The 25,778-nt window shown below is 47.6% G+C and overlaps 1 protein-coding gene across 2 annotated transcripts in view; it reads left to right on the top strand.

The window, feature by feature from the left end:
• LOC117903529 (potassium voltage-gated channel protein eag) overlaps positions 1 to 25,778 on the top strand; it is a 51,160-nt gene that overhangs the window by 21,747 nt on the left and 3,635 nt on the right. Inside the window, exons 4-18 of one of the 2 annotated variants that reach the window (XM_034815701.1) lie at positions 9,295 to 9,415; positions 12,910 to 13,022; positions 13,573 to 13,623; positions 14,764 to 14,895; positions 15,582 to 15,694; positions 15,757 to 15,900; positions 17,413 to 17,509; positions 17,582 to 17,928; positions 18,000 to 18,155; positions 18,254 to 18,326; positions 19,070 to 19,269; positions 21,270 to 21,522; positions 21,585 to 22,009; positions 23,228 to 23,515; positions 25,188 to 25,773. In XM_034815701.1, the coding sequence (XP_034671592.1) occupies positions 9,295 to 9,415; positions 12,910 to 13,022; positions 13,573 to 13,623; positions 14,764 to 14,895; positions 15,582 to 15,694; positions 15,757 to 15,900; positions 17,413 to 17,509; positions 17,582 to 17,928; positions 18,000 to 18,155; positions 18,254 to 18,326; positions 19,070 to 19,269; positions 21,270 to 21,522; positions 21,585 to 22,009; positions 23,228 to 23,515; positions 25,188 to 25,773 (3,099 nt within the window). Of the gene's footprint in view, positions 1 to 9,294; positions 9,422 to 12,909; positions 13,023 to 13,572; positions 13,624 to 14,763; positions 14,896 to 15,560; positions 15,695 to 15,756; positions 15,901 to 17,412; positions 17,510 to 17,581; positions 17,929 to 17,999; positions 18,156 to 18,253; positions 18,327 to 19,069; positions 19,270 to 21,269; positions 21,523 to 21,584; positions 22,010 to 23,224; positions 23,516 to 23,941; positions 24,550 to 25,187; positions 25,774 to 25,778 lie in introns of those variants that run through there. The other variant, XM_034815691.1, reaches the window with a different exon arrangement.

Raw genomic sequence — 25,778 nt, 5'->3', positions numbered from 1 at the left:
GGGCGCACCGGAACATGGGGTATGCCCTGTCCGTGCAGACATTTGGACTGCAAAAAAAACGAAACAAAGGAGGAGGAAAACTTTCTAAAACATTTCAAAGCAGAGTTTAATAAAAGTGGCTCCAGTTGCTTGGGAGAAATTGGTACAAAAATAGATGCAAAAGCAAAAGTACAGTCAATGATTTATGTGCAAAAAATATATCAGCTCGCTGTGAGTAATTCGTGAAGGAAACCCAGCAAGATGCGAGCATAATCTGTGGCACTTTGTACCTGTTTGGCTACGAGCTGCACGAATGGGATGAGCATTTTCTATTGAAACTTCCCATGTGCAAATGTGCAAACTCCCTTCACATGTTGCAAGCTTCAGCAGAATCGAGGGGGAGCTGCTTCCTAGGGTATCCCACTCGTCGCTGCTCGTTGGCCTCTCGAACCTGCTGCATGTTGTCCCTTGTTGTTTTCGTTGTTGTTTTGTGTTTGTCGTTTGTTTCGTGTAAATTAACGTCGAGGGCAGCAGACGTCGAGAGGGTGGAGGTGCAGGGTTTGTTTTGCCATTACATTTATTGATTTTGGCACCGTCCGTTCACGCTCTGTCCGCCCCCTGCTATCCCCTGCTCCACCCTCTGCCGTTGCCTCTTGCTTTCTTCTGCTTTGCCGTTTGCTGCTCCATTTCTGGCTACCCTTGAACGGGGTATTACAGGTTCCATCAATAGGCCATGTGGAGACCTTTCAGATACACGATCTCAGGGCAGTGCTCGCTGCACGCGGCACGAAAGCTTCTTATCGGGAAGGTGTGCGCCATAAATGAATTATTTATTTATGTCGCCTTGCAGCCCTGCAAGAGTTTTGGCTTTAATCGAGGCCAGGCTCCGCTTCCTGCCTGCCTGCCTGCCTGTTCTTCAACCGCTGGCTGTTGGTCGCTTGTTGTTTTTGTTGGTTTGTGGCCGGAAATGCGCGAATGCACCCCATTACCCAGCGGCCCCTGCGGCCGCCTACAGGCTGAAGGCGAGAAGGTCAAAGTGGCGCAGCACCCTCAGAATTATCCAATGCAAAGCGAGCAGGAACAAGAGGCAATGGCGGCCATAAGAATAATCTGCCCTGACCTGCCGGAGGCGGCACCACTCGAATCGACCCGGACTCTGGCCTGTTGACACGGACACGGACACGAACAGGGGCACGGACTGGACTGAGGCTTTAAATCACAGCCAAGAAGGGAGGAAGAAAAGGACCCAAAGGGTGGAGCGGGGGAGCGGGGCAGCAAACTCAAATAAATATGAAAAGCAAAGAAAGTTGTTGTGCCCCCCGCGGCGGTGGGCTGCTGATTTCGTGTCACTCGGCCATTGTGTGTGGCTGCCAGGTGAAGTACGAGTATATTTGGCGCATTAATCATACGCCATGTTGCCGCGGCCCCCGTCCAAGTGTAATCATAACAATCAAGCCGCCAATCAACGCCCCCACAAAAGGAGTGAAATGCCAGGGTATCAAAGAGGAAACAGCAGAGAGTATGCGCTGGACAGTGGACAGTGGACAGTCTTCAGGTTTGAGGTGAGGGAATGGCTGTGCTCTGGGCTCAGATTGGATATGGCTATGGGATCGGGAGGAACCACTCAACGACGCCTCGAAGGGGCTTTCCTGCTGCTGCTTTCTTCCACATTCCAGGGAGTAACTCAACAGTCGAGTTCCTCTGCTCTGCCTTTGCCTCTGGGCTACTGCCACTTCTGAGCTGCTTCTTGCATACTTTTTGGGGCTCGCGTGCAGCTTTGACCTTTGCTGTGGAAATTCCATAGAAATCAATGCGCAACTCGAGGGCTTTCAATGCCAGCCGGACCAGCTGGCGATAATTGTGAGCCCCTCAGGCAGGCACCTTGCGTAATTCTTAAGGATTTCGTTTATGGACACACCGTGATGGCCCGCAGGTTGCTGTGTGCTGGGTTGCTGCTTTTTTCATGCCTTTCTCAAGCCATGCCCTCTCGTTGAACGTTGCTCTTGGACACACACACATGTGCCTGTAGCCCAAGTGCTTTAATTGGGGAACAGCGCGGACTCCAGCCCAGCGAGAGAAAAGTGTAACAGACACGAGTCGGCAGAAGACACAGAGGCACAGACATCGACATCGACATTGTGGCAGCAGTCAAACGACACTTAGCGTTAAGTAAAAGGCCATTTAAGAATGGTCAGCGATTGGAGGGAGGGAATGGGCACGGGCAAAGCGCAGGCCAGGGCAGAGCTTAGCAGGGCTGGGGCCAAGTCCCAGTCTCGCTGTTGTCCCCAGTCAAATTGGATTAAGTTCTTGTAGTTTCTCCTTTGCTTCATTTCGTGCATTTGCCACTGCACGTGTGTGTCGCTGTCTGCGGGCCAGTAGCTGAGAGAGCGGAGACCATTACAACCAGCATAGAGGCGACCAAAAGTGGTCGAACTTTGGTTCTGGGAGTATCTGCGTTTAGCTGGCCAACTCATCTGAGTTTTAGCAACTAAAATTGTAGCAAAAATTGTATTTATCTTTTCCTTTTATGCAAAGAGATGTGCAAAAGGCATTCTTGGTGCGAATCCATCGCTCTCCCTCGTTGGCTTCCATGTAAATCGCGTGCTAAACAGCGTTCGCTTTTCCCTCTCTCCTTGCTGGTCGCTGTGTGTGTGAGTGTGTAAGTGCTGTGGCTAATTTGCTTTCTTTTTTACCAATACAAAGTGTGGCACGCTGTTTGGGGCCACTCGCAGCACGCAACGCGCCAGAGAAACGCAAAGCCAACAACTGAATTTGTGGCCAAAATGCAAGAGTGAGAGAGAGAAAGAGCAGCCAACACACATTCACACTTCAATAAATACATATGTGTGTGTGTGGAAATATATTTTTGAAACTAAAACTCGATCTTGCACTTGGGCGAGCCAAAGCAAAGTTGGGGGCCGAGCGACTTTGTTGCTGGGCGGGGACCGAAAGTTGCAAGTTTTACGCAATCAACTTGTTCGCAATTTTTTGCCATTTTCCACACACACACTGCCAGGGTGAGAGAGAGGGAGAGAGCGAGTTGGCTGGCAGAGGAAATGACGATGTCGACGAGCAAAACTTTAATGTGGCATCAGGAAAGGCGAGTCGGTGGCAGTGCCACAGAGGAATGAGGCGGAGCGTGGCAAACCAATGGCGCCAACAGCTCTCCAAGTGTGTCCCTGTGTGTGTGTGTGTGTGTGTGTGTGTCTCACACATAGAATAAGAGCAACACAGATACAGTCACGTCTCTGTTTGTGTGGAACTGCTCCAAAATGCTGGACAACATTTTAAACAGAAAATATTGCAATGGCCTGAAATCGGACCGCGGGCAAAATTGAATGAACCTTCAGTCAGTGGTGGGGGGTGGGTTTGGGGGGGGGTAGTTCATTGGTGCAGCGACAGCACGAACACACAATTGACCTTGAAGTCAAATGTCCAGAAAGCAGTCACAGAACACGGAAAGTAAACCAAACCAAGAACAAAAGATGGAAAATTATTTGTAGAATTTTGAAGAGGAATCTTGGGGTCGAGTTTTGGTTGCTTTGGCTGCAAATTGATGCCTGAAACTGCTTCTCTGACTGAGAACTGTGTGCTGGCATTCCATTAACGCATTTCTGCGCTTTGTTTTCTGTTGCCAGAGATTAATTTTCCAAGAGAACTGCTACTTTTGGTATGATATTTTCATCATTCCTTTTCCTCACTTTTGTTTCTTATTTATTTTCCATTCTGGTTCAAGGTTTTATTCCTAACCAAATATTCTCTTAAATATCTAATTTTATATGGCAAAAGTCACTGCATAAAACATATTCTAGTCTCCCAACATACGAGTAACCCCGCATCGTAATACCATAATTCCACTTGGACCCAACTGTAGACATCTTTTCCCTCTCTCTCGCACGCTCTCTCTCTCTTTCTATCTCTCTGGCGGTGGCGCTGCGAGGCGTGTGGTTGAGTGGTTCAGTGGTTGGATCGCTGCTTCACACTTAATTATGCAAATTTAATAACAAATGCTAAGTGGCGCACACACACACACACACACAGAGAGAGAGAGAAAGTCACAGCGAGCTGCATGGTGGGGTGGGTGCTGTGGGGGGGAGAGGGTGTGTGCCTCCATGAGGTTTATTATAAATGCCATTATGCGACAAGTGGGAGAGAGGGGGGTGCGGGTAGCGGGCGAGGGATGCGAAAATAGGAATGGTTGCGAATGAAACTTTGTTGCAATTCTTCTAAAGCATGCCCCAAGGAGTCGTAGCAGCAGCAGCAGCAGCAGTAACAGGGTTTTGCCTAATCAACGCGGTTTCGCTCCTCCCCCCTCCCCCACTGCCACTCTTTCTGCCTCTGCCTCTGCCACTCTCCCTCTTTGTCTCTGTGCATTCGCCAGCTGGCGCTAATGTAATTAAATCGCAATGCTGACACGGCCGCGCCTTCTTTTTCACTTTTCGGACAATAAAATTTATTCACTCGCTCGATCCGAACGGGGCCAGAGCTGTGTTTGCTCCAGAGCGAAGCGGGAAAGGATTGTGGGGTGGCCAAATGACATTGGCCATCTGGCAATCTGTGGCCTAATCGCAGCCCCATGGGGTGGCTAGAGAGCGGGGTACAGCAGGGTTGGGGGGCTGGGTACATTAGGTGTGCATAAAGGATAATTGCACGGACCGTTGTGCCGCCTCAACCGTATAACGGTCGCCATTCACACTAATGTCATAAAAAGCACCGTTACGAGTGTCTGGGTGTGTGCTCCGAACAAAAGCAACGACAACAACGCCAGCGACAGCGACGGCGACAACGAAAATGGCAAATGCAAAAACCGCAAAACAATAATGAACGAAAAAATTGCCACAGATAAAGCCAGAGAGAGCGAGCGACAGACAGAAAGAGAGAGCGGGCGACAAACAGAGCGAGAGTGTGAGCGAGCGGGCGCGCGAGCGACAGAGGGAGAGAGCGAGAATGCAAGCAAGGAGAATGCCGGAGAATGCAGGCAGAGCGCAGATAACGGAGACTGAGAGGAGAGCAAACGCAAGCGAGCCATGCACAGTGGTTGTCGTACGGTAAAAAGAACAAATTCTGAGCAGCAACTGCGGCAACAATAAAACTTCTCAGCTTAAGAAAATTCAATGTGTAGAGATGCAGATCAAAAATGTATTTTTATTGTTAAAATTAATTCCAGAATCTAGATTCAAGAACAAATATCAGAACAAATTGTTTGTTTGTTGCCACTGCACTATGGGGCATTTGACCACTTTTTGTGGCATTAATTAATAACTTCCAAACGAAACATTATTTTTTGATTTAGTTTTTTGATATGAGTTTACAATAGTGAAAGGAAGGTATGTTGAAAAAATGGGCGTGGCACCGCCTTTTCTTCAGGGTAAAATCGAATTTTTATTTTATTTTTAAATTGAATTAAACAAATAATGATGGGAATATGTAAAGCAATGCCATATTAAACTAAAAAAGTTGTGCCCGGATTTTTAAAAATTTTAAAGTAGAAGATAATCGGATTTTTACATTGACTTCCTTGTATACGGCAAGCAGCTTCTTTTCTTTAATTTGTTGAATGTTGGACACAATATCACTGCACGTCAGTGCAGATATACTGGAAATGTCTCAACGTTATTATAATTGCACGATTGAGCACGAATTGATCCAATCTGCACAGTTTTTACGATTTGTTTCAATTTTTCCGTGGAATTGTTCAATTTAATCGACAAACCGTGAAAAAAAAAGTTCTTCAAAGGGTCTACAAATATCCCTTATCGGTCTCAAAGCTAGTGACAGGTATTACCACTTAAATGCAATGCAAATCGACATCTTCTTCCGCAACTTTCTTCTTCACTGAGTTTAACATTGCAAACAACTCCGAATTTCCAAACTTTAGGTTATGTAACGAAAACTTAAATATCTCCGAAGACGCAGAAAAGCGCAAGAAAAAGTAACATAAATTGGATTAAGAATTGAAAACTCTACAATATCTATGCAGTTTATTGCTTACGGCGGGAACCGAACACTTTGTAAGTCTATTCAAAGACAAATTTTCGTCATAAATATGGACTTGTTAAAAAACTAGCCATTAAACATATTATGAGGTTAATTTTTTAATTTCAAGCTCACAAACAACTTTTTAATACCTGTCTGAATCAAGAATGTTGTAAAAAATTTACTTAAATTGGTAAATTTATCAATTTTTGCACTTTAAACTTCATAAAAAAAATCAGTTTTCCGATAACTTTATATTGTTCGTAGCAAACAGCTGACTTTAACAGCTGTTATCTTAACAGTGGTGCGCACTGTTAATTTTCTGGGTATGTAACATTACGGACTGATGTTATCCCTATGAATATCCGTTAAAAAAATATTACTTTTTTGACTTTTGACAAATGAGTTTCGGCCAGGAAAAGTGGTCAAATGCCCCATAGTGCACTGTGCCTCGCCCAGGCGGAAATGAAAGTTTTGCAAAAATTGCAACCACATTTGCATGTGTATAAGTGGCTATGTGCCTGTGTGTGTGTGTGTGCCTGTGTGTGTGTGTGTGTGTGTGTGTGGTGTGTTCATGGTGTATTTAGTTAATGGACTATTTTTGTTATATCCTTCGGAGGTCTCCATGACAGCCCCCACCCAGGCCAAGGCCTGTAACAAATCCACTTAGGTGGACTCCGCACGGGCTGCGGTCTACCACACACACACACAAACACACACAAACATTCAAATCAATCAACGACAGCAACGGTTCAGGTCCCGCAAGCAAACAGCAACAACAACTGTAACTTTTACCGTTCTTTTTTTGTTGTTGCTTGTTTTCGGGTAAGCTTACAACTGTAAATGCTGCACGGCTAATTGGCAATGGGGCGGCATAGCGGCGCGGTGCTGCTGCCTCATCAATCATCGAGGTACATGGACCGGACCGGACCGGACCGCCTGCTGCCCAGCATCCATATCCTCCCCGCACTTACTTCCATTAATATTTCAGGTTGAGTTTGTCAACACAAATCGCAAATTACCAAACAGCCAGCTTAGCCCCGGGAGTGCCTCGAAAGCCAACAGCCAAAAGTGCTCGATGCTGATTGTCTTTGCCTTTTGTTTGCTCACAGCTGGTTGGGGTGGACTTTTGTTTACTTTTCAAAATCAAAATCAAATTCATAAAATCATTAATTAAAATGTTCCCCCGCTGCCGCACTGGAGGAACTGCCAACGTTGACATTTATAGTACTCGCACATAATCGAGCTCATAAATGATTGGGCAATCAGCGGGCAGCCCCAACCCAGGGACATCCATCGGTGCTCTGACCACAGCAATAAATTCGCTTCTTGCGGTTGCCTTTTGCCTTCCCTTTGCTGGCTGTCAATCAGCTTTGATGTACGGCAATATTTTGTTGTAATATTGCTGCGACTTTGGTGGCAGAAACTTTAAGCGAAATATGCCGGAAATTCGATTCGACATTCAACTCAACGCAGCGAGCTCTTTGCTTGCAATTGGATTTCCTGTTCATCTGCCGCTGACACCGGAACAGATTCCGTTTGCCGCATTCCACTGTGGCTCCTGTGGCTCCTCCACTCGTAGCCATAATCCGGTTACCGCTACTCCACTTCAGAGACATTACGGGATGCGGTTGGGCACAGAATGCGAGGCTTAAAAAGAAATCGCGGCCAGGCAGCAATCGTCCAGGCGAATGGCAGAACTTTTTGCGCGCTTTCAACAGCTTTGAATGCCATTAAGTGGCTGCAGGGAGAGCAGGGAGGGAGAGTGGGCGGAGGAGACAACACACATTGCCAGGGCAAGTTGGCATATTTAGCCATGGGTTTCCCCCGCACCGACCGCATTGCCAAGTAAAATATTGTGACGTTGACATAATGGCAAAATCAAACACGCACACGCAATGCCGCTCGGCGTTTATGCGTTGCCAGAACAACATGAAAAGGAAATCGGGAAATCAGACAGCATTCTGCCATAAAGCGAGATATTTAATTCCCGATTAAGCTGCGTGCGCCAAAAACTCTTCGTATTGCCACGCATAAACCTTTTTGCCCGTGCCTCGCCATCACCTTTCGGGGCGTAACGAGATTGCCGACAAAGCCAGCGCCGTGAGGGCAAATGTTGACACTGCAAAGTAGCAAAAGTTGTTGTTGATGTTGATGTTGATGTCCTTGTTGCTGTCGCAAAACAGCAGAAGACTCCACGTGTGTGTGCAGCACATAAATATGCATTTCCATTTACCAACAGCAGCCAGCCATCGAGCCATTGCATGTGAATATTTTTATACATATTCATTGGCTTGGCCATGTCCATGTCAATGTGGGTTAGTGTGTTGCTGCTGCCGCTGCTGCTGCTGCTGCTGGTGTTCCTGCCGTGTCTGGCACCTGCAACACGCAACTCTGGCCATGCGATGCCTGCATGCCCATGCCCCATTTGCACACCCCACTCCCATCTATACCTGTAATGTCAATAAAAAGTAACATCAACTGATATCGAATTATGCGACTCAGAGGCAGCAGCTACAACTAGACTCCAATGTGGCAAAGGAGCTGGAAAATATAACATTTAAAGCTTAAACCTGACTCCCAAAGAACTTCATTGAAGTCTTATAAGAGGGCCACAGACTGCTGATGATAATGGTTAGAAAAGGCAGCCCAAAATTGTCTGAAAGGAAAACCTGATTCCTGGTTGAAACAAGTTATCATCGAGAGCGGCCATTGGGTGATGCATTTTGAATGCAAATAAATATGCAACAACAAAAGGCAAATGTTAACACACAAACAGAGAGTCAGAGAGAGAGAGAGCGAGAGAGAGGCCTCCACCCGCCTGGCAGGTCGATGCCATGTCCGTGTCCATGTCCGTTTCCATGTTCGCTGTCCGTGTCCGTTGCCGTGCGATGGCAGCGCGTGGTTTACACATGTTACCTGCTTACAAGCCCCCTGTTCAGTAGTAGCAGTAACAACCGCCATTAGTAGGCCGACTGACTGACTGACTCACCAGGCAACCAACCAACGAACCAACGAACGAAGCAACATGCCTGCCGCCTGGCTGACTGAGCACTTGAGTGAGACTCGGTCGATGTGTGGGGCGGGTGCAGTCAATAAAGCGATATTTATTATGAATGACAACATTCGAAATGTTCCAATTACCGAGAGCTCTGCGCTGCTAAACTCCAACTAAATAACTTATATGCCAACTGGCAGCAGTGTGTGCGGAAGGGCATTCATGAATGTTTGGATACTGCACATCAAATTCCACCTTTGTGCGCTTAATTTATCCATAAGTTTATGCCTCCATTGACATGGAAAATGAATAATAATCCGATACTGCATTCTCTCTTTCAGCGGACAGCTCGTTTCTTTTGGCCAACGCACAAATCGTCGACTTTCCGATCGTCTACTGCAATGAGTCCTTCTGCAAGATCAGTGGCTACAATCGGGCCGAGGTCATGCAGAAGTCCTGCAGGTATGTGTACGTATTGCCGATTTATTCTCACTCCGAACTCGCTCTGTTCTCTCTCTCGTTGTTGTTGTTGTTCTTGATGTTTCTTCTCGTTAATTGTTCTCGTTGTTCTGTGTTCTCGTTGCTGTTTCCATCAGTTTTGCTCATCTTATTACTCGTTTTAATGTGTCTTCAAGTGTCCTTAATGTGTCGGCATGGACTCGTCGCTCTCCGCCGCTGAATGTTCTTCAATTATTCCTTTTATTTTCCATCTCTTGCACCAGCATTATCCATCTCCACCCACGCAACTCGTTCATTAAATATCTGCTTTACTTTTGCTTTAATCTCTATTAGCGTTGCATGTTCATTTCGTGTGTGTAAATATTAGCTTTCTAGCTGTGCTGCTCCCGCTGTAAGCTACTTAATCCCACAGGCAAGGAGAGGGGAGTGCAGCTGCCAGCTAAGAGGATTGCCATTGCCAGAGATTGTGAGAGATTTCTGCTGCGACGCCTCCCACACGCGTTGTACGACGCTGACTCCATGGATCCTGCTTCCGTTCACACTGCCTGTCTATCCTGTCATTAACAGGATGCTTACGCACCTGGCCACTCTCCTCTGCTCTGCTCTCCTCTCCCCTTGCCTTGCCCTTGTCCTTGTCCTGACCCCATTACAGCTCCATCCATCTTTGGCCATGTTCAACTGCTTAACGGCTTATCCCCAGCTGTTTGCTGGCGAACAGTGAATGTAAAGTTCACTTGATTGTTTTTCGTCTTTCCCTTTAATTAATTTACCTTTTATTCCCGTCCAGCCATTCGGGGCGACCATTAAAAACCCATTGTCGAACCTTAATGCACTTTGCTGCTTAATGCAAATGGACAGCCAGCTCTGCGCCTTCACTGGGGCTGCTGCTGCTGCTGCTCTCCGTTTGAGTGGTCTTTGTTTAAGGCAACAATTAAGGCAGCTGCAACACGATGCTGCCCGTCCGCTCCGAAGGTCGCGGCATGCACCTCCAAGGGAAGAGTTTCCCCTTTCATTTCCACTTGCCTTGTACATTCCCAATTGCCTTCCGGTCCGGCTCCGTGCAGACACACAGACAAGTGTTAGCTGCACTTTGTTTGCTTTAATTTGTGAACGAACTTTCGCGCTGACCCCAAACAGGACCTCTCATAAATCAACAAACGGGCCCACCCCAGCCGTGAATCTCTCCCGAGAATTGTGTGTAATTTGCAGGCCCAAAAATTGCCACAGCAACACACAAAAGGAGGAGGAGGATGGCACACCTCAGCACACACCACACTCTCCACTCTCCACTCTCCCACTCTCCACTTTGCACTCTGCGAAACTTGCAGCATCAGCGGGCGATTCCCCCGTGGCTTGGCCCCGAAAAACCAATCTGCCAATCTGCCGTTTAGCTAGAGATATGCATACCCCCCTCAGCCACCACCCTCCACCCTGCATCTCTCTCTCTCTCTCTCTCTCTCTCCGCTTTGCTGTCTCTTCCTCCATCTCTCTTCAAGCGGCAGTGTGTGCTGCTTTGACCTACTTTTGTGTTGTGCTGTGGCTGAGTGTGAGCAAGCAAAAACAACGAAAAAGATTAGCGAAAAAGAAAACGAAACTCTGGCATAAACGTTGACCAGCGAAAACTAAACTTGGGCAAAGGATAAAACGCGGAAGAGAGAGATGGATGGTGAAGATAGTAAGCGGCAGAGAGAAGGACACAGATGTGTGGAGTCTAAGCGGCTAAGTAATCGTTCCACCGACTCTTTTGATGTTGGCTTGGAGCCACTGGGCAGCAGTCTTGCACCCCGATGAAAGCAGCAGTTTGCACTTCGCCTAGAGCTCCCATGGATGGCACTCATTAGCCTCCAGCCACATGAAACAGATTGCTTCGAGCACCAACTACTGCCGCGACCATAAAAACTTTATTTGCTCCACTTTTAGTTTAAATTCGATTGGGGAAACTTCGCCACGAACAGCTGGCAGAGCGAATTAAACATTCAAAGTGTTAATTGCGCCAGAAATAATTGTCGAACACCTAGGGATCCTTTCAGCAGCACTTGCCATGTGAGTTCTTTGATTGATGGACAAAAGGGCTAGCTTAGAAGTTCCTTCTTCTGTTCATTGGCAACATCTGATCCATAATGCTGCAGACCATCAAGTAACCAGTTGCCATGTGCCTTAAAATATAGATTCAGTTCGATCCTGGGAGATGGCTAAACACCGAATGGATATCCAAAGAATCAGCTGCCGTTGCTGAGCTTTTACGGCATTTGTTTGCCTTTTTCCCCATGCCATTTACGTGCAAGTATGTGTGTGTGTGTGTGTGTGTGTGTGTGTGTGTGTGCATATCCCGGGCTAGAAATGTTTGTTGCTGTTGTAACCCAATTTTGTGTTGTGTTTCTTTTTGTCTGGCCCACTGCACTGGCGGAGCGGGGAGCTGAGCGGAAATGAGGCGCCCGCTGCTCTGCTCTGCTCTGGCATAGCCGAAAGCCCGTGACGTCGCCGATTCGCTCTGAACATAGTTTGTTGAACTTTTGTCATGACACACACACACACACACACACACACATACATGAAAGGCAGAAAAAAAGGAGAACAGAGAATTAACTGCTGTTCCACGCGTTCGCTCTTGTTCCGTTTTGTGTTTCATTACCGTTTCGTTTCGTTTCGCTTCGCTGCGCTTCGTTGCTGCTGCTGACGTCATGGCGGCATGCGATTCCCCGAAGTGTGCAACACTTTTCGGACTGCAATGGCTCACCCCTCCCCAATGGATGATGATGATGCCATCGAGGGGCTGTTGTTGCTTGTTCGCTGGAATGTCAAGCATGCTGCAAACTTTCCCAAGCAATCGACATGAAAAGCAGCAAAAGTTTCGCCGCAACTCACACCCAAAACATTGGGCATTAAATATTTACTCTGCATGGGAAATGATCCCAAAACGAACACCACCAGCGCCCACTCAGCCACGTTCGGCCTTTGCCTAGATTTTCATAATGCATCGATTGGGCCTGGCCTGCATTAGTCACCGTTTGCAGCATTAAGTGTGTGCCCAAAGACAAACTTATTTCACTGTTGAAACTGAAACTGTTGAAAACATATTCCTGCTGCTCGACAAATGTTTGCTTAACCTCAGGCCAGCCGCATGAGAAAGTCCTCAGCTGGGGCAGCTCGCATGCTCGATGGCCTCAGCCTCGTCATTTGGCATTTATTTTGGTTAACCAAAAACAAGAAGTTATTTTCCCTGCCCTGGAATGCACCTTTCATCCATCCAACCATTTATGCTTCCTTCCATTTTGCGTTCGGTTACGGCACAATTCAATTCACTTTGCCGTTTTCTCTCTGAATGTTTTCTGCTTTCTGTTTTCTGTTTTGTTTCTTTTTTGCACATTTCTGTTTGCATGTCTTAAATCTGTGTCTGTGTCTGTGTCTGTGTGTGTGGCATGCATCGTGCTTAAAGCTAACCAAGAATAATACCTCGTTCGCTCTTTCCATCTCTCTCGCTCTCTATCTCAATGCAGATGCGGCTTCATGTACGGCGAGCTGACAGACAAGGAGACGGTGGGACGGCTGGAGTATACGCTGGAGAACCAGCAGCAGGATCAATTCGAAATATTGCTCTACAAGAAAAACAGTAAGTAGCGAGTGGCGAGTGGCGAGTAGCGAGTAGTGCCAGTCGCAAATCCTTCGCGCTTCGCTTTGTGCGAATCTCCCCTGCTAGTCCCAAGCCAAGCCCAAATTCCACCCTTCCAACAATCCCTTCTGCTTGGGGCATATCCTTCTTTGGATTTCTGCTCGTTATAAATGGCTGCAGCTTCGTAGACTTCATCTCTGGCTCGCAACCTTTCATAATTCATTCGAATCCAACCCCACCTGACACACACCACAGCCCACCGCTCTAATTTAATTTGTGTGTGCTCCCTCCCCCACCCCATCCACTCTAATGCCAACAAATTGGGGCTGAGTGAGGACCATCCATCAAGCAGAGCCCAGGCCCAGGCCCAACCCCACATCCACATACACATCTGTAATCCTATATGGATATCCATGGCCCCAGCCAAATCAAGTGGAATCAAGTGTAGGCTTGTTAGTCGGAAGGAGCCCCTGCCCTCGTAGTGCCAGAGAGCTGTGGCGCCTGCAATTGGCCAACTTATGAAATAACGCCTTCGAGTATCAATTTTCAGATGTGCAGTGTGGCTGTGCCCTCTCACAGTTTGGCAAGGCGCAAACACAAGGTACCAAGACCACCGACCATCGACCATCGACTGGCAATCCGCCCGCTCACCAACACTCCTCCTTCGTCCTGTTGCATCTCGAGGGGGTCAAAGGGGGCTGAGTAGCATTAAGTATGCATAAATCAAGTGCAGCCACTGGATGGCTGCATCAACAGATGGAGCAACAACAGCCACAGATGGACCATCCAAATCGGCAACTCAATCGAAATTGAACACAATTCGGATCTAAAATGAGTTTTCAATCCAAGCAAAATATTTGCTTTGTCCCTGCTGGCCGGGCCGGGCCGGGCTTGGCCTGGCTGCCTGCCAGTCTTATTGGATTCGGGCCAAGCCGTCGCTCGACAATGGCGAAACTCAGGCGCACAAACAAAAGCAGGAATTGAATATCGCTGACAGGTGTCTCTGGGGGGTAGCTGACGGCATTTTTATGTGCCAGCAGCAATAGAGAACAAGTCTCTATAAACCAATCAATGCTGTAGACATTCCACCATATTAATATTCGCCGAAACATAAGCATTGAGCGGAAATGAAAAGCGGAAGCGGAAGCGGCAGCAAATTGCGCTTGCAATTAGATCATAATTATGAAAGGCAAACACACACACACACACACACACACACACACACACACACACACACACAGCTACAGGGAGACACTCCAACCTCAATGCAAATCGAGCTGCAAATTGTTTGCCAGCAAAAGGGCTCACAGGCTCACAGACAGTGCCGCACAAAAGCATAAAGCCCGAACAAATCTCTTTTAAAATGGGGAAAAACTTCAACTGCCATTAGGTTACAGCTGAATTACGCCTATGCCACGCACTGTACTCGCACGCCTGCACGTTTATGCATGGCATTCGGTATTCAGTATTCAGCACCCAGCAACATTGCATTATCGAATGCTCCATATCAATAATTGCAATCCAATGAAATGTTTGTCCAACCCATTCCCATTCCGTGCTGTCTGTGGGCCTGTTGTGACCTGAATTCGAATGGGATTGCAGCTATCGTTTGGAGAACGCAATCGACTGGACGAGCATTATCATCCATCCATCCAGCCCACCCATTACTATCATTATGCCCCATTGGGGGCTTATGGCTTCAATTGTTATTAATGTTCGCCTCTTTGTTTCGTTGCCGCAGAGACCCCACTATGGCTGCTGCTGCAGGTGGCGCCCATACGGAACGAGAGGGATCTGGTTGTGCTCTTCCTGTTGACATTCCGGGACATAACGGCCCTCAAGCAGCCCATCGACAGCGAGGACACCAAGGGAGGTAAGTGCAGATGTCAAATGTCACCCCCCCCTCCCCGCCCCCCGATGCTAACTACATCTATGTATGTATGAATGTTTGTACATAGATGTATGTGTGTGGCATTCGGTAATTAATTTTCTGTTTCGATCTTCCCGCTCCAATCTCTCAATATCTGTTGGGGGAAAGGGCAACCATTCCGTTGCACTTTCTTATCACTCTACTGTTCTGCTCTTTCTTTCCATGTCTACACACATACACTTGCACCCCGCACACACACACACACACACACACACACACACACACACAACACACACACACACATGTATATATTATGCTTACACAAATTGAACAAATTCAATTCAACAATTCAACAACAAAAACAAAAACAAAACTCAACGAAAACTCAACAACAATCTAAAAAAAACCCAATTCGATCTGCAAAAACTATCGATCGTGTATCGTATAACGACTATCGTATTGTATATCGTATAATCGTTTATCGTCTATCGTTTATCGTCTATCGTTTATCGTATCTCTCTATCTCTAACTCTGTCTCTGCCGTTACTTTGTTTTTTTTTTGGTTTCGTCTCGCTCTCCGTTACGATCTCTCCGTTGCGTTGCGTTACGTTACGTTACGTTACGTTACGTTCTCTTGGTGTCTGTGTCGATGTTGTCATCCATTGTAGCGGTTAATCTATTTTTGCCAGTTTTAGGTCTCTCCAAGTTCGCCAAGTTGGCCCGCTCGGTGACGCGCAGCCGCCAATTCAGCGCCCATCTGCCCACGCTGAAGGATCCCACAAAGCAGTCCAATCTGGCGCATGTAAGTACACAGCCAGTGCAACCACGTATCGCTCCATCTATGAGATTTGTTGTACACTGCAGATGATGTCACTGAGCGCGGATATTATGCCACAGTACCGACAGGAAGCGCCGAAGACGCCGCCACACATACTCTTGCATTATTGTGCATTTAAAGCAATTTGGGACTGGGTGATATTGTGTTTAACATTTTATACCGCCATCATGGTGAGTGAAACGCCATCGATTGCACTCTTATAAACTTCATTTGCTCATCCATCAGCCATCAGCTCTGTTCTTTGATCTTTTCCAATTTGCTTTCATATCCAAACTCAATATATCCAAAGTCCTCTGCCCCTTTCGTGCCACTTCAGCACTCTAGCCCCCACACACAACGCCCACATTTTGTATGTTCAACAACGACTTGAGCACACTTTTTGACATGGGGAAGTGCCCTTGTTCCCCTGGCATTAGTGCCCATCACTCAAAGCAGCCTCTTGTCTGCCGTCAAGAAGATGTTAACATTTTCGCTTAAATTGTGCTCAGCCGAGAAGTTGGCTCCGCCGGAACCGCATCCGCATCCGCATCCACACACACACGTGGCCCCTGGAAGCACCCCGTTGGTTTCCGGTTTGGCTCTGCAAAAACCCAAAGTTGCACTTTGTCGTTCGGTCGTTTGTTGTTTCAGTTTTTGGGTTGCACAACATTTTTGTTCGCTTATTGTTTAATGATATTCTGCGGCTAGACCGTACTCGTACTCCACTTCGTTGCCAGACTTCTTCTTTTGTGGGCTTCCTGGCGGTTTCTTGCTGCCTAGCAGCTGTCAGAACTTTAAGATAAGCTGACTGAAACTTTGCAACAACTTTGGGGCACAATTTAGGGGAAATGCAACTGAGAAGCTGCCTGAAATGTATTGGAGGAATGAGGGAAATATCCATCAGTTTGTATTGATGCTTGACCCAAGGCAGGTCTTGTGGAAATTCGATACATGGAGACTTAATTAAGGTTCCCATGGCACTTGCTGCATTTAACCGAAAACTTCTTCCAACAAATCCCGAAACATGCCCAAATTTCTGGCTGTGTAACAGCAGCTTAAAGCAAAGCTTCAACTTGCATAAAATGCACTTCTCTGGGATCGTTGCCGTATGGGGGCTCGGCTCGAGTGCAAGTCAAGGCATCAGATAATGCTCTTTGCCAGACATTAATGTTGAGTCTGAGGCAGGAGGCAGTTGGCAGTTGGCAGGTGGCAGGGGGCAGACAAGTGTACACATTTACATGACCAAGTGGCTGCTCAGACACTGCTCTACAGCCCCACTCGGAACACCATGCTCTAGCAGCCCCAGCCTTCCTTTTCAAGCCTGAGCTTTCTGGGGGCTGGGGCTGGAACTGGGGTTGTTATGTTTTATGTGCTTAAATTAATATGCTCAGCTCTGAGCAACACAGGAAGGGAGGCATAGCGAGAGACGTGTGTAATCCAAGCAGCGCCGCCCCAACCCAAGACCCGTCGTGATAAGAGGCTTATAACTGCCACTTGGGGCAACAGTTGAGAAAGCAACAATGGGCCAACTGTTGCGCCTGCAACGCAGAATCTGTGCTGCGAATAATCTTCACTGAGTAATACCAGCTTCCCCCCCGTACATCACTTCATACATCACCTAATGGGATGGGATAAACCTTTAAGCCCTTACCCTTTGATCGCTTTAATTGGCTTTGATTTGATTGGATTTCGTTTCGTTTCAGGTGCCATACAATGTAGCGTTTAAAAATAAAACCTCAGAGGATGTTTCCCTTCTCGTGGTCGACTCGATAGTCGATGTTATATTCTTTATAGATATTGGTAAGCATCCTCAGTGCACGTCCCCCAACCAACTGTCCATCACTGATCCTCTCTGTGCTCTTCCCCTTTCAGTTTTGAACTTCCACACCACATTCGTGGGGCCGGGCGGTGAGGTGGTCAGCGATCCGAAGGTGATACGAATGAACTACCTCAAGTCGTGGTTCATTATCGATCTGCTCAGCTGCCTGCCGTACGATGTCTTCAATGCGTTCGACCGGGACGAGGATGGCATCGGGTCGCTGTTCAGTGCCCTCAAGGTGGTGCGCCTGCTGCGCCTGGGCCGTGTGGTGCGCAAGCTCGACCGCTACCTCGAGTATGGAGCTGCCATGCTGATCCTGCTGCTCTGCTTCTACATGCTGGTGGCTCACTGGCTGGCCTGCATCTGGTACTCGATCGGGCGCAGCGATGCGGACAATGGGGTAGGTGGAGGTGCACACCCCATGCGGATCGAAGGATAATCTATTTTTGCCTTTCTCCCCCCCGCCAAAAGATCCAATACAGCTGGCTGTGGAAGCTGGCGAATGTGACGCAGTCTCCGTACTCGTACATCTGGAGCAACGACACGGGGCCGGAGCTGGTGAACGGGCCGTCGAGGAAGAGCATGTACGTGACGGCCCTGTACTTCACCATGACCTGCATGACCTCGGTGAGCGGGGCGAGAGCCCTGAGCGAGAGCTAACCAGCTGACCGCCCAAATGGCAATGCAACTCAACTGTCTCTTCGTATTTCTCTGCCCATTCGCAGGTTGGCTTTGGCAATGTCGCCGCGGAGACAGACAACGAGAAGGTGTTCACCATCTGCATGATGATCATTGCAGGTGCTGTGTCCTTAACACGTTCCGTTGCCGCGTCCAAAGTTTCTGAATACCCCCGCACACGCGTCACGCTTTTAACTAGAACTCGATACCGATACCGATACCGATACCGATACAGTTCTCGATTCTGTGATTCCGATTCTCGCAATCATTTAAAAGCTAAGCAATCTATTTGCGCCGCTAGAACTAATAAACTGCTCCAGTTGGTACAGCCTCATTCAGCCACACAGTTTGTGCTCATTCAGCATTTATCTGCCTTGAGTGTCTGCCTTCATCTGCTGCACAATTCTTTGTCTCAACTCGTTACTCGTCACTCGTTAATGTAATCTGTGCAATCGTTCCACTGCATCCGCATTCCCATTCCTCTCTCCCTCTGTACCACTGCACAGGCGCAGCATTCAATCAACCCAAAGGAGGCGACAACCTCAGCGAATGCTGCGCCTATGCAGTCCCCTGCAGCATTCCCCCTGGCTCTGGCTCGGTGTTCATTTCCATTTGTGTGCTAGTCCAATCTGTGGCATTTATTAACGTTCTAGTTGCGCACCTGTGCGTCTTTATTTCTTCACAGCGAGTAGTTGAATCAGCGATAACTGTACACCGCATACACATATGTGTTCTGTTCGCATCTCACACCTGACACCTGAGACCTCAAGTGTCTAAAGTTTACTCTTAATCCCTACACTCTCTCTCTCTCTCTCTCTATCTACTCTCCCTGTTTATTGATGTACTTTTGGTTGCGTTTATAGCTCTGCTGTATGCCACAATCTTTGGTCATGTGACCACAATCATACAGCAGATGACCTCGGCGACGGCCAAGTACCACGACATGCTCAACAACGTGAGGGAGTTCATGAAGCTGCACGAGGTGCCCAAGGCACTCAGTGAGCGAGTGATGGACTATGTCGTCTCCACGTGGGCCATGACCAAGGGTCTGGACACCGAGAAGGTGAGTAACTCGTAGTGCGTTCACATCCAGCAGTAGCCGGCTCATGCCTGCTGGCCATCTATACGGGAGACTCCCCCAGAGCAGTGGCTGTTCTGTAGCTCCAAAAAAAGATCCTAGTCTCAGGGGTTGCTTAAGCCTTTTACATTGCCAGCCAGCCAGCTTTTAGCTCCAAGCTTCATTTCAAATGCATCGAATCATGTTCAGAGAAGGGACTGAGAGTGGGATCTCGATGTTAATAAGTATTGGGCAAGCGGGTCAACGCTGTAAATACTTTAGCTAGCTCAATTTTATGGCCTGGAGCACTTCAATCTATCACTTTATCTATAGCACACTCGGCATACACACACACACACACACACACGCTAATGCTTACATTGTTCTTCCATGTGGCTGTCGCTACTCGTTACTCGCTACTCGCCAATCGTTGCTATCATCTATTACTCCCATTCTCTAGGACTTTCGCACACTCTTTGTAGTTCAAACGCTTTTTGTTTTTACATAACATTTCCATATTTTTTTTTCACACTCGTCGCCGCTTTTGTTGCTCACAGTTTAACTCACTCGCTACTCGCTACTCGCTAAGTTATCACACTCGCTAGCCTACATGGTTCACATACACGAGACACACACACGTACATATTATCTCTCTCTCTCTCTCTCTCTCTCTCCTTACCTCTCTGTCTAGTACTCTCGATAGATCCACTTTGGCGCTGCTTTCTCGCTTTGCTTTCCATTTTATTTTAAAGCCGCTTCTCGCATTATTAGGCCTAAGTTCAGGGACTAGTGGGCTTTGCTTTGCCCAACAAAAAACTATTCGTATTCATACTCGTTAAGTGTTTGAGAGCCACAAACCACCGCCACCATGCCCACGCCCACCCACAGATGCAGGTCCGAGGTAAGCTGTGTGTGTGGGCCCATTTACTTGTGTGTGTTTACATCATTTAAGCTCTCTCTCTCTCTCTCTCTAACTCACTCACTCACTCTTTACTGTAAACTAACAACAATTTTTGACAAAAACTTTAGCTAATCGATCGAAATCTGTGTTCTCCACGTGTTTGTGTTTGCCCGCGAGCGAAATCCGGGCCAAAACGAAAAGCGTCCGTCAAATTCATGCCTTTAGATGAACTTGAACCAAACAGCGCAGCGCCCCCTAGCCACAGTCCCACATAAACCATAAACCTTAAACCTTAATCCTAGTTATCCCCTCCTCTGGGATGGGGGTGCGTGCGCCCATCAGATCTGATATGAAAATGCGTTTGGTTCAACTGATAACGAGAGTTTACCCAACCAATCGAATGCCAAATAAACTGACCTTTATACCTATTTCGTTGACTGTAGTTTGTGCCGCAATTAAGTTCTCCCTCCACCCCGCCCACCAGTCGCCCCTCCTCCCCAGGCCCCCAATGGGCACGGCTGCTTCTGTGGGGTGTAAACTCCAGGAAGCAGCCCCAAAAAGCACTCAACACACACACACACACACACAGACAGACAGACTCACACAGTCACAGCAACTCCCACACACATGCACACACACTCGTTGAATATTGTATGTGTGTATTAGTGTACGTGTACGTGTACGTGTTCGTGTGTGTGCGTGTCCCGATAGCCAAGCAAATCCCCAAGGACCATTCCGGCTGCCCGGTTGCCACGCTGCCAAAAAAAAGATGTTTATTAATATTTGGTAGAGAATAAAGTCCATGAAGAGGTGTCCAAAATGGAAATCAATTGGTACTGCATCTGGTACCTTTTTATTCGATTCGAAATGCGGAGACTTGTCGTAGAATTTCCTTTTTGTTGGTTCATTGATTCAGTGGGCAACCGGCGCTGGGTTTAGGCCCCGCCAAAGCCAAGTCAGAGAGCCCCTCAGTCACACAACAACCCACAGCCACACCCAAAACCCAGGCCAGGCCAACCCGAGCCAATCGATTCGAATTCAATTCGAACTCCAAACTCCTACCCCAATGAGAGAATGCCACTCGCAACTCATTCACAATTCGCAGGTACTAAACTATTGTCCGAAAGATATGAAGGCTGACATATGTGTTCATCTAAATCGCAAAGTATTTAACGAGCATCCGGCATTTCGTCTGGCCTCGGATGGTTGTCTCCGGGCTTTAGCGATGCACTTCATGATGTCCCATTCGGCGCCAGGAGATCTGCTCTACCACACCGGCGAGAGCATCGACAGTCTCTGCTTCATAGTGACGGGCAGCCTGGAGGTGATACAGGACGACGAGGTTGTGGCAATACTGGGTAAGCTCTAGCTGCAATTCGATTCCTAAAGTGTGACACTCTCGTGTCGGTTCCATTTGCAGGCAAAGGCGACGTCTTCGGTGATCAATTCTGGAAGGACTCGGCCGTTGGCCAGAGCGCGGCCAATGTGCGCGCTCTGACCTATTGTGATTTGCATGCCATCAAACGTGATAAATTGCTCGAAGTCCTCGATTTCTATTCGGCATTTGCGAATAGCTTTGCACGCAATCTGGTGCTCACCTACAATCTCAGACATCGACTGATTTTTCGCAAGGTGGCCGATGTGAAGCGCGAAAAAGAATTGGCCGAACGGCGTAAGAACGAGCCGCAATTGCCCCAGAATCAGGACCATCTCGTGCGCAAGATCTTCTCCAAGTTCCGCCGCACGCCCCAGGTTCAAGCCGGCAGCAAGGACATTGTCGGTGGCGGCACCGGCTCCGGCCAGAGCGATGTCGAGAAAGGTGACGGCGAGGTGGAACGCGTTAAGGTTAGTGCAAGACTTTTCTTTGCTTTCACTCTCTCTCGTTCTCTGTGTCTCTCTCTCTCTGTGTTCTCTCTCGCTGTGCATTCTGCTTTCGATGTGTTACTGTACATGCTTTTCGTTATCGTTATCGTTATTGTTATCGTTATCGTTATCGTTACAGTTATCGTTATTGTGTGGAGTACGCTCTTTGTGTTTTGAGCTTTATTTTACATAATTTGTTGATGATTAATCCTTGCAGTGGGATGTACTTGGATGCTTCAAACTTATCATTTATTTATAGTCCCTGTCCGATAGCAACTTCGCTCCCCGAAGAGACATTTGCCTTTCGTTTTACTTTCGCTTTCGCTCAAGTTTGTGTGCGTTCTGTGCCGCCTTTCCTGTTTAACCAAGTAATCAAACTAACATTTCTTTCGAAGCATTGTCGTTAGCTAGCCACAAATTAAACAAAAAGCTCCAGCCACAGCCACAGCCACAGGCCCCAGGCGATCCGCGGACAGATGTGGCCGAGAGTGGATGTGGAAGCCACCGCTGTGGCTGGGTGTGTTTAGTTCTAGTTATAATCGTTCAACTTGCTTAACCTATTAACTATTTACCCATGATGTGACTTGTATTACCAGTGACTTATGCTCGTTGTGTGTCTTTCTTTGTCTTTGTCTTTGTCTTTCCTGACCATGCTTTCTCGCATAACTGTTTTCACCCACACGCCACAAAATTCACCACACGCTGGAAATACCCAACTCACCAAAACACATGCTTTGCCACCACACTGTGCCGTCTCTCCCTACCCTACATCTGTGTCTCTCGCTCTATGTATATCTCCATCTCTGTTCTTTACATGTTGCATTTGATTTCTGCTTAACTTTCGACTTTCTCCTCTGCTGTACAAAATTGATTGTGAATTTGGCTGAATCGAAAACACCTTAAACTCAAATTGAACTCAATTCAAATTACTAACGGAAAATTCTATATTACTTCCCTCTGCTCCACACACACACAATCAAAACTCTGCCAAATGAAACCCCGAAACTCCTGTGAAACTCCTTTCCCACTCGGCGACTTCCTCCTTGCTCTCCCAACACACTTTTTTCTTCTCTCTCTCTCTCTCTCTCTCTCTTCTACTCTCTATCAATCTTTTTTCTCATGTCTCCCCGCTTGTTTCAAATAATGCTCGTTAACAACAATCAACAAAACAAAACAAAAACCAACAACATATACAAGAAGCTACCAGCCAAACTGACATTAACCGAGGACTCACGCATCCTAACGACCGCCGCCGTACCATCACCATCGCCATCACCCTCGCCCTCATCGGGTCCACCATCTGCGCGGAGTACCCGTGCCAGCAAGTGGGGACGCCTTCTGGGCAGTTCAAGCGTCGATTCAGCTAGCGACACCAGCGCCAAGGTAGCCGTCTCGAGAAGTTTGAGCGCCCGCGAGAGTCTCCGTGAGAGCACCGCCCAGGCGCGGCAGAGTAGTACTTCGAGTAGCAATGGTGGACAAGGCAACAAAGTAATTACCGTTAATCTCGCTAGCCCCTTAACCGCTCAAAGCTCAAAGCGCAACACAAACAACACTCAACACACAACACACAACAAAACCCATTCGAAGATGCAGTTTTCGAATTGCTAAACAATTTTCTATATTCCATACTTTAATTGCTAATTTCTTTGAGTCGTTTTTTATTTAATAATCCATACACACACACAGACAAAAGTCAACACAATATAAATATATTCGATTGTCTATCCTGGGTTTCCATTATTAATAATAATAACTGTGTCTGTCTTTTATTTTTTGTGCCATTCCTTTTGCTCTGCCCCAACGATTTCGATTGCGCGACTCGCTACTTCTTACTCGCTCATTTTGCGTTCATTTCGTTAATTGCTAATTTCCGATCAACCGTTGATTGTGCAATGGCTCAATCCCAATGAAAAGCATTTACAATTAAGCAAAGTAAGTTCTCGAACAATTAGTTTGGTTTTTTTTAATGTTATGTTAGTTGGCTTTCCCACACTTGAGCACAAAAATTGACAGCGATCGACTGGCAATCGATGAGCGAAAGGGCGGGCAATAATAATGCTGATTTCTGCTACTTGCCGTAATTTTTAAGTAAATATTTTGATAACTTTGATATTTATAGAACTCTTCTGCTGCTCAATCGGTGGCAATATTTTGAAAATTTATCAATCTGAATGCCAGTCTTCAGATCAAATTAAAAGTAAATTAACTTTGCCAATAGTTGGCCTTAGCTCCGATGTATAAGGACTCCAAAGTTGATCCACAGCTACATGTCATGTAGTTGATGTTAATTGTCGGCTAACACAGCTAAGTACATGTTTCAACCGCAATTGGGCCCGCCCCGCTCGACGCTCAATTGTAATTGTAGTGCGCTTAGTGATGAGCCCCACCCAAGCACCAACACCCACACACACCCACACTCACGCCCCAAACACCTGCCCTTAGATTGAGTACTGCGATTAATGATTCTAAAAATCAATTGATATGTTTTCTACTCCTCCGTTTATCGTTGACACTCTCTCTCTCTCTCTCGTGCAAACACCAACAAAATAAACAAAAAACCCACAAAACATTGCTTGCCTTGCAACAACAACAACAATAACTGCAACAACAATTGAAAAATGATTCCCAATTGGGCTGCAAATCGATCGAACCACTTGCTACTCTGTAACCCTGCAACAAAAACACAACCTGCCACCGATTGGAAACGAAATTTGCACCAAATCCGCCTTGCACATTGCAACACTCAAAATATGCAACAACAAACTTTCAACAACCAACACCAACCCAACAAATCTGAATGAATGCTTCAACAACAACAACGAAAAACCCAAAAAACGAAAACAACTTTTGCAACTAACCCAAAAAACAAAACAAAAACCTAAACAAAATATCAAATTTAAATCGAAAAACAAAAAACAACCTAAACACCTTTTTCACTTTTCTCCTCCTCCTCCTCCAACCGAACACAACTGTACCTCAACCTCAAAACTCTGCCTCAACCTGCTGCCTGTTACTGTACCTAACCGAACCTCAACCTCAACCTCAACCTATTTCCGCCTGACTCTGTACCTGTCCTACGCCTTCGCCTTCGCCTCCGCATCTGCATCCGCATTGGCATTGCCACCTGCATCCACATCGTTCCATTAAACGTCACGTTCAGGTTTTCCCAAAGGCGCCCAAGCTGCAGGCGAGCCAAGCGACGCTCGCCCGCCAGGACACCATCGACGAGGGCGGCGAGGTGGACTCCTCTCCGCCCAGTCGCGACAGCCGCGTGGTCATCGATGGAGGCGCAGCCTCCGCGCCCGTCGGAGCTCCGGCTGCAGGAACAGCAGCGGCAACAGCGGCAGCAGCGGCGTCAGCGTCAGGAGGTGTCGCGTCAGTCACAGGCCCGGGCTCGTCCGGCGGAGCAGGCGTTGGCACTGGAGCAGTGACGGCTCTGGTGAAGGGAGAGCGAAATCTGGCCCTGGAGCGGGAGCGCCAGATCGAGATGGCCAGCTCGCGGGCCACCACCTCGGACACGTATGACACGGGCCTGCGCGAGACGCCGCCCACGCTGGCGCAGCGAGATCTCATCGCCACCGTCCTGGACATGAAGGTGGATGTGCGGCTAGAGCTGCAGCGCATGCAGCAGCGGATAGGCCGCATCGAGGATCTGCTGGGCGAGCTGGTGAAGCGGCTTGGGCCGCAGCAGGGCGACAACAGCAGCGGCCAGACGACGCCCGGCGACGAGATCTGTGCGGGCTGCGGTGCG

This window comes from Drosophila subobscura, chromosome A, assembly GCF_008121235.1.
Source record: "Drosophila subobscura isolate 14011-0131.10 chromosome A, UCBerk_Dsub_1.0, whole genome shotgun sequence".
NCBI lineage: Eukaryota > Metazoa > Arthropoda > Insecta > Diptera > Drosophilidae > Drosophila > Drosophila subobscura.
The sequence above is the reverse complement of the archived record's forward strand: the minus strand, read 5'-3'. Positions and strand labels throughout refer to the sequence as shown.